Genomic DNA, 9,615 nt, shown 5'->3' with positions numbered 1-9,615 from the left:
TTCCATATATCAACTCGAAAAAAGAAGGAAGAATTTTTCATCAAAAAAATTGGGAAATATTTTCATGTTTTTTTAGCAAAATTGATAGTGATATTTTCATACTATAAAATGTAAATAGACATTTCATTTCTTTGATGACCCATAGTGAAATTTGACGAAGAATATATTTGACTCTGACATCATCTCTCTAAAAGTATATTTTGTGGGACAATTTTGAATAAACTCAGATGAAGTCCGACTTTAACCCTAAAACGTGTTTTTCATTTTTAGAGATTCCTGGCGATTAGGCAAGAGTTACAGATTTGGTGTATTCTGAGACCTATAGTAAAATTTTATGGCGAACAATTTTGTAGAATATTTGGATTTGATACGATCACATTTTTAAGGAGTTTTTGAAAGATTTTCGAAAAAAGGACAAAAAAGACCCCTTTGATGAACCGCATGAGGGTTACAATTTGCAACAAAAATATTCCCCACACCCTTCTACGTAAAGTTGCCAAAGACAATATAAACCTTAAATGCAAGGATTCCAAGATATCTTAACTCGAATATTTCGAAGAAATTAACAAGTAGGAAAACCGTTAAGTTCGGTCGGGCCGAACTTTTTATACCCTCCACCACAAATTTCAACCATTTCGTTGGATTAATGTGGCCACAACCTTTGAAATACCGAAAATCAGAATGTACCGTTCTATGGGGGCTATATGATGGCGTGGACCTATACCTACAAATTTCTGGGGGAAAGTTCTATACCCCCAATGAAGACTAAATACCAAATTTCAGCCATCTTGGTGTGATAATGAGGCCAAAACCTTCAAAATACCGAAAATCGGGAGATATCGTCCTATGGGGGCTATATCAAAACGTGGACCTATATAAACATTTTATGGTCGAAATTTTTCTTAGCCTCTAGAAACACAAAATACAAAGTTGCAACCGATTCTATTGTCAAATGGGACTAATACATTCAAAATATATTAGAATGACGCGTAATTTATATGGGGCGTTATATGGGGGCTATACCAAAACGTGGACCTATATAAACCAACTTTGGTAGGAATTTTTTTTTGCCTCTGGAGACACAAAACACAAAGTTACAACCAATTCGGTGGTAAAATGGGCCAAATACCTTAAAAATTCCTTAAAACGACGACGCACAGTTTTGCCGCTTCCATACAAAAGTGGACAAAAATAGAAGGAGTTGACCTAGGATAATGAATTTTTGCACAAGTACTTGTAAGGGCATAGGAATGAAAAATTTCAACTTTGGTCCATATCGGTTCAGATTTGGGTATAGCCCCCATATATATCTTTCTCCGATTTTGCTATAACTCGGTCAATTTTGATCGAATAGCATTCAAATTTAATATGTAATATTTTCTTAGGCCTCTGAGTAGCTCCACCGATTTTCACAAAAATCAGTTCAGATGTGGATATAGCCCCCGTATATATCCTTCCCCGATTTTGCTATAACTCGGTAAATTTTGATCGAATAACCAAATCTGAACCGATTTTTACGAAAATTGGTGAACCTATTCAGGGACCTAAGAAAATATTACATATTAAATTTGAAGGCTATTCGATCAAAATTGACCGAGTTATAGCAAAATCGGGGAAAGATGTATATGGGGGCTATATCCAAATCTGAACCGATTTTTACGAAAATTGGTGAACCTATTCAGGGACCTAAGAAAATATTACAAATTAAATTTGAAGGCTATTCGATCAAAATTGACCGAGTTATAGCAAAATCGGGGAAAGATATATATGGGGGCTATATCCAAATCTGAACCGATGTTTGTGAAAATCGGTAGAGCTACTCAGGAGCTTAAGAAAATAACACATACTAAATTTGAAGGCTATTCGATCAAAATTGAACGAGTTGTAGCAAAATTGGGAAAAGATATATATGGGGGCTATATAAAATCTGAACCGATATATCTCAGAAGGTTGCAAGGATGGGCAGAATGTTTTTACACATTTTGATTTGGAAGATATGTCCAATTAACGGAAAACAGGAGCCAATGTGGCAATAGGTGGCAATCAAAAGATCTGCTCTACTAAATATTAAGAATTTTGAATTTTTTTTATCAAATTTAAATTTTGATTTCTTGATAACGGTACATTGCCCATGTGCAGTTAATGTCAACTTTTTGCACTAAAACGTTATATTTATAGCCCACTCATCAAATCCCCATCCAAAACTTTTAGTATTATCAACAAATTTTTCAGAAAATGTTATTTTAAATGTCGCCTTATTTTCATATGATTATCGCCTTACCCAGCAAAAATTCGGATCCATTAGTCATTACGTAACCCATTACAAAGTAATGTAAACAAGCTTCTTTTCCCATTACAAGCAATCTGAAAAGTAATTTGATACTTCTTAAAAAAATTATAAGGCAAACCTACTTACTTTGCTCCTCACTAAGTAATGAGGACGGTGGCACAGTGAGTGTGTGTCCGACAATTTGCCCTTGTTTTCCGAACTTTTTTGACAATATATTAGAGTTAATATATGTTCAAAACAAGGACCATGGAGTATACAATCGGGAAACCTTAGAATATCTTAACATTTAATTTTGTTGTTTACATGGAATGTTGAGGACCTTTCCTTTGTTTACTACTTCCCAACAGTTCAAAATCAGGACTTCAATTTTCCACTCCAATTTTAATGAGTAATTTATGGATTCCTATCGTGGCTTTTCTTATAAATTTGTCAGGAACTAGGAAAACACTTGTCTTGTCAGTCTTGAATACTTTTAAAATGAAATTCTGGCGTCCAAAATTTTAGCAAAAATTCATAAACACAATTTTTCCCAATTTACATTTTTATACTCTCATCGAAATAATGGTTTTAGTGCCAAAGTGTGTTTGGAAGAAATCTGTTTCAGAAAATTGGGAGTCGACTTGGATATGTTCTTCCGTCTTAATAGCTGCCTGGAGAACACGATAATTCTGGAAAGACCAACCGATTCGGTCCAAAATTTGGCCTGTGTGATATTTTGTCCAACTATCGATCCACTCTTTCAAAAACCTTCCACAGAGTATTTCAAAAATTTTCAGAGAAGTGCAGTTTAAGACCTCTCTGGATAATAATAATAAGCTTATGACCTCAGTAGTCATGGCTTCACTTCCTTTATGCTAATAATTTAGTTATATGTAAAAATATGAAATAAATTAATAAATAGAAAGACCTCTCTGGAAACACTTTGGTTTTTTGTAATATTTGTTCTCGGGGCCAACACAAATTTTTGTCAGGGACAAGTCCATACTTCCAGACCAAATGGCCCGAAGGTTGTAAGGAACACCTACGGCCATCATGTGTAGTGGCTGGTGCGCACGACAACTTTCGAACCGGATATGGCTTTGTTCCAAACATTGTTTATAGCAATATTTCTGCGAGCCTTATATAAAGTTCGTAGATGTTGATTTTCTACTCCTTCTGGTATTTCCCCCCCAAAATTCAAGAATTTTACCTACAGTGGTATGTGCGATTTTTCTTGAACGGAGCAACAGATTTGTCCCAATCTTTGGTTTTAGTACTATTTTGTCCAAACTTAGTTTTAGCTCGAAAATGGGTACATTCCTACAAACCGTCAAAATAGTTGTTTAGTGCAGTTTAAGGTCGGTATTCCGTGTGTTTAGAGCGGTATTATGTTTTTGGTGGGCAAGTCCATATTTCCTAAAAAAACTGAAAACTATACTGTGACGCACTGAAATGACTGGTGGGCGCAATATCTTTTAAAAGGAATGACTCTCAAAATAATATCTACTTCCAAAATGAACTATGTCGGAACGGTCCATTTCTTCAGGTACCTCCTCCGCAACATTTGTGATCAATGATAAAATCCATATTTTGTTGGGAGTTCATACATCCGAAAATGGCTAAACAATTCTGAAAATCTCCTAACATATTATAGCTTTGGGTTAAAGGATTTTGGTTGTGTAGCCGCTATTCGAGCTGTCCATAGATTAAGAATCTGAATCTGTTTCCGATAATTTTTTTTTGATTTCGGCTGTCGTTGTCTGCCAAAGAAGGAAAAAGTAACAATTCTAGAAATGCGCATCCACTGAAAGTACTTCCTAAAATACAATTCAAACAGTAATCGACAGAAAGATCGCTGAAGATGAAATTTAAAATATTAAATATTGGAAATAATATGCAATAAATAAAATATAAACATTGACCTCTATCTCAATAATCTTGATTTTATTAACATTCGAAAGGTCGAACAAAACATAAAAATACGACAGAAAAATCCTTTTTTGTACAATAGGCATTTACTAATTTGTAGCAAGAGACCAGTTTCAAATAATCTCAACGGGTGACACTGCGGTGGAATAGAAATTATATCATAAAAAATGGTTGATATAGTTTTTTTGCTAATTTCAAACATAATAAAAAACACTGTGGCACAAAATGGAGGTGAAAATCTGGGACAGAGATAATTCTTTTTGGAGATGAAAGCCCTTTGTGAGCATGTGCGAATCGAACTTCCGCGTTATGGCGTGATGAAATTTCTGCTTTAAACCTTGTAAGACATCTGAAATTAGAGTTATATCTTTGTTAACTATAGTTTTAGCTCACTTATGAGATGGCATGTCTTCAGTCAAATCGAATGAAGATTATTTTCTTAGATCATTTCGACCTTCTAACTCGTTTCCTTCGATGTCCTTTTCGTCCCTTATTTTAAAAACTGCTATAAAAGTATCACAAGATGACGTTTTACAGCTTCGAAATGGTCTGCACAAACGTCGCTCAGAAAATGTTAGGTACGATTTTGTGGCGTTTCATGGTCATTTTTGACATTTCCCCGGTTTTGTTCAGAAAAAAAGACTATATGTTGTTTTTTGTATATTCGTTATTTAATGGTTGTTCGAATATACAGAATATAGAAAAACACAAGACATAGTTTTTGAGCCAAAACAGGGTAAATGTCAAAAATGACCATACCTAAAATTTTCTGAGCGAAAATTCGACTCACGGCGGATCTGTCCTTCGAGTTTCTTAATAAATACATCAAGGACTTTCATCCCCAAGAGGAATTATCTTTGCCCCAAAATTTCGATTCAAAGTGGAATTTGTAATTGTTATGATGCACATTGGGCCCAATGACAGGTTTTTGAGGCAACAAGTTACTGGAAGCAGCTAGAGCTACCAAATTTCGTTCCAATGTTTTTAATGGGCATAAAAGTACTTCTGCAAAATTTGGTAAGAATCGGTTCAGATATAGATATAGTTTTCATGTATATGTTTCATCCGGTTTAATCCGATTTTATTTTTAAGCCCCACAAAGGTCACAATTTGCATCCGATCGCCTTAAAATTTGATATGGTAAATCCTGTTCAGGTTAGAATCAGGTCCTGAAAATTTGGCTCTGATCGGTTCAGATATATATCTACATATATATAGAAACCTTTTCAGGTATACCATGATGTTCGAAATATAAATCTTCTGAAATGGCTGGACCGAATTTGATAAAATTTTGTTTGTAGATTCATAAGGTCTGAGAATAGATCGTAAGGTACTTTTTATACCGAAAAATGGAGGGGGTGGGGGACCTCCCCCACAACAAGTTTTAGCCAAACGCGAAATCTCAGAGATTATTAGACGCATTGGTATACAAAACAATAGTAATTGTGACCTCTATCATTAATTTATGTTTTGGAAGTAGAAAACCGCGATCGCGTCCGTTATTTGAAAACTTTATAATTACAGGTTAAGATCTTGAAATTTAGTAGGTGTTTGTAGTACCAGTTATTAAATTTAAAGATCTAGAATATTGCTTGGTGTAACTCGGATAAGATTACTATAAAATTTGGCGACTTGTGTCATATTGAGCATCGTCCAGTCCCAACCCAGTCTAATAAATTAAAATATCCACATTTTTAAGTGTCACGCTATCTGTAAGTAATTTTCTATAAGTATTCGGATCCATACGGACATGAAATTTTTTTACACATATAGTACTCACTATTACCTTCTATCAGATATATATAGTTTCGACAATACGTCGCAATACCGCGAGTTTTATTCCAAAAACTATTTAAACTACAATACGAACTACACAAAAAATACACCACAAGTCTACTTCAAATATTCCTTACCAAATCTTACTTCTTTTATTTCTTAATCGGAATATTAATTTATATACCTTTACACGTTTTATCCATTAAAAAAACTGTTTATTAAATCAGCGGTTTTTAATTGCCGAGCGAAACAAATTTGTTCTTCGTTGGATAAATATTTATAAAATTTTACAAAGTAACATGCAATATCTTTGACAGCTCGGTATGTGACCACGAAGCGTTGCCAGGTTGAAATGATTTTGTTTCTAAGTGGCTCAAAGTGTTAAGAATCTAATCCCGTTACTAATTTATACAAATATATGACTTCAAAACTAGACTTTTTGCCTCAGAAACCTGCCATTGGGCCCAATGTGTGATGTTCAAAATAGTTCATATACTTATTGCTCTATCAAAAATTTCAGAAACAAAAGATCGCAAGAACCTTCTTTTCTAGATGTTGTTTATAAGCCAAAGTATTGGAAGTGATATGCTACAAGTGTTCAATAAACACAAATAAACGTCTTGTTCTGAACTCAATAACACATACAGTCAGCCAAAAATTACCACTAAACGATTAAACAACACCTTCAAACTTAACAACAACTATGCAGAAAATTTCTCAATTCAAATATGGACAATGAGTATACCAATGTAGTTAAATAATTCTATGTAATATTTCCTCCAAATACTTTACATATTTCTTGAAAAATTAAGAACAGTTTAAAAGGTTACTCAAAAATTAAAAAAATGTGTAATATAAGCTAATATCCTATGTGGACGAAAATAAATTCGGGGGGGCCCGAGGAGCCCGAGGGGCCCGGTGCCTCCATACAAATGTCGGTGCCTCCATACAAATGTCGACTACGATTTTTAGACTTTTGACTGCAAAAAGGGCTCCGAAACTTTCCACCAAAAATTTGTGGGTGCAGGAGCGAAACTACCCACCGGAAATTTTTATTGTTCCGGTTTACGTTTCGATATAGCCCCTCATAGGACAGTAACTCTCGATTTTCGATATTTTTAAGATTTTAGCATCATTATCACACCGAAATGGCTGATATATGGTATTTAATCTTCGTTGAGGCTCCAAAATTTTCCACCTGAAATTTGTCGATTCCGGTCAACGTTTTTATATAGCCCCCATAAAAGGGTGCCTATTGATATTGTTAAGGCTCATCACCCCACCGAAATGGCTGCAATTTGTCGGTGCCGGTCAACGCTTTTATATAGCCCCCATAGAACTGTGTCTCCCGATTTTCGATATTTTTAAGATTTTAGTCTCATTATCCCACCGAAATTGCAATTGTTGGCACCTCTCCATTGTCGATATTTTTAAGATTCTACCCACCGAAATGGAAGAAATTTGGTATTAAATTTTCGGTGAGGCTTCAACGCTTTCCACCACAAATTTATCGGTACCGGTCCAAGCCCCCATAGCATGGTATTTCCATACTTTCGAGATTTTTTAAGGTTTTCGAAAGGGCTGAAATTTCGTATTAAGTATTCTTTGGAGCTACAAAACTGTCGGAATCTCCGATTTTGTGAATTTTTAAGAAACAGAAATGTTTAAAATCCGTATTCAGACCATTATATTTGGGGACTACAGACTTCAGCGCATACGGAATTATATTGTTGTATTCCGAACCAAAAGGACAACTTGCGTTAAACACAGTTGTTTCCAAAAACTCACATTGTCGGCTAAATTGCGATTGTAAGCACCTTTATGAAGCTATCCGGTTTCGTATGGCAAATTTAGGCAATTTGTCACAATGCATTAGCAGAGGTCATCATGGCATTCAATGCAAGCGGGGTTATGAAAGGAATACCAAACATGGAGAGAGAAAAAGCAAAAAATACACATAAAATAACTACGACATTGCAAGGTATACAAGTTTTGTTCGGTAATGGCACCACAAGCATCTTAAGAATAGAATTATCCAGACGCCACGCATGAAGCGACAGTGGAAAGACAAGTTTTTTCTGCTTGGTTTGGCAAAAGTTCATAGTTTGAAATTAATAATCTTCTTCTAAGACAAAATGTGGCAGCAGGCAACGAAGCAACCAAACATCGTATTTCTGCTGTAAACAGTTCTTCAATGACCAAATCAAGATTTGACCACCTAAATGATGTGAATGCAATACTTGTCAGATATACGTACAATATCTAAGTTTGTGTGTATGTATGTATGAAGGTAAGAAATATGCATGTGCGAAGCTTGAATGATGGGGATGGATGGATGGAATGATTGGTGGTGCATCATGGCTTTTTAAATGTTACTTGTATTACTGGCACACGTTACCAATTGTCGCTAAGGCGCCTGATTGCGGATTTAACAATATTTACTCATCATTTAAGAGAAGCAGAGAAGTCGCTGCATTGCAACCATGCACCCGCCGCCATCACTGTGCGTATGCAATGCATGCATGCCTGGCTGGCTGGCTATCTGCCTGGCTGGCTATCTGCCTGGCTGCATGCATTTTCCATATTTCATTCGATTAGCATTTAAACTTAGACGAAATGCTAAAGAAGTTGTCTGACATTATTATCGCCGCTGTTGGTGCTGGACAAATGTCGTGTGTCGGCGGTCCATCTAAACACTTACGTGTGTATGTTTGTGAGTTTTTTTGCAAATTGACAGAGAATTACAAACCTTAGATTTTATGACCATGTCGCCATGGTGGCTGCAGCCAGTGGTGGTGTTGGCTTCTTGAACATTGTCTTTCTTTCAGAAACACCAAAGATGCGCTAATCGTATAAAATGCATCTAAGCTGCAGTTCTGAAAGTATTCTACAGTTTGTTACTAAACCTTCAAGTCCACTTAGCCTCCTCTAGTTGAAAGAACAAAAACATTAATCAACATGAAATTGGTGCGTAAAGGATTATTGTGCAAAGGATTATTTTTTTTTTTTCAAAAGAAAAGTGCAAGAATTCAAGTTCTAATGGATATTTTTCTACTTCTATTTTTTTGGTCGGGATGTGTGTGTTACCCCCACAATAGATGCTAGTCTTTGGAATTTTCTGCATGGTGTTGGCCTGCTCCTGGGCTGCGCCCCAAGGAGGCAAGGATGTGGAAATTGTTGAGTTAACCAATGAAAATATTGGCATTGATGGTTATAAATTTAGGTAAGCTACGCTTTTTTTATGATTCCCTCCCTTCTGCAGCATAAAATCTCCGTTCTTATTTCCAGTTACACCCTAAGTGATGGAACAACACGTACCGAAGAGGGTACCGTAATTAATGCTGGTACTGAAAATGAATCGCTATCGGTCAAGGGTTCCGTTTCATGGGTAGCTCCCGATGGTCAAACGTATACCGTTAACTTTGTGGCCGACGAAAATGGTTTCCAACCTGAAGGAGCCCACATACCAAAATAGGTTGGCTCATTGTCATCCCAATTACGGTTCATATTTCTATTATCTAAATGTTTTCTGTTTTATATCATCGCACATCCTTTTGTAAATATTTCCGGATATGTTTGTTATCCTGTGAATAGTGAATATTCGTGGGAGAATTAAAAGCGTTCAGTCAGTGTTAAACGAA

At 35.7% G+C, this 9,615-nt stretch overlaps 1 protein-coding gene across 1 annotated transcript; it reads left to right on the top strand.

Annotated features, from left to right (window-relative positions):
* The first annotated feature begins 8,851 nt into the window (after positions 1–8,851).
* Positions 8,852–9,615, top strand: LOC141400679 (endocuticle structural glycoprotein SgAbd-5-like). The gene is made up of 3 exons (XM_073980049.1): positions 8,852–8,941; positions 9,073–9,197; positions 9,263–9,615. The coding sequence occupies exons 1-3, from the start codon at positions 8,933–8,935 to the stop codon at positions 9,447–9,449; spliced, it is 321 nt and encodes a 106-aa protein (XP_073836150.1). The 5' UTR covers positions 8,852–8,932; the 3' UTR covers positions 9,450–9,615.

Source organism: Musca autumnalis, unplaced genomic scaffold (assembly GCF_047663935.1).
Source record: "Musca autumnalis isolate F117 unplaced genomic scaffold, ASM4766393v1 scaffold_4, whole genome shotgun sequence".
Lineage (NCBI taxonomy): Eukaryota > Metazoa > Arthropoda > Insecta > Diptera > Muscidae > Musca > Musca autumnalis.
The sequence above is the reverse complement of the archived record's forward strand: the minus strand, read 5'-3'. Positions and strand labels throughout refer to the sequence as shown.

Excerpts from the sequence above, each read along its gene's own strand:
- LOC141400679 (XM_073980049.1), top strand. Across the intron at positions 9,198-9,262 it reads ATTGATGGTTATAAATTTAG|TTACACCCTAAGTGATGGAA; the intron begins GTAAGCTACGCT and ends TCTTATTTCCAG.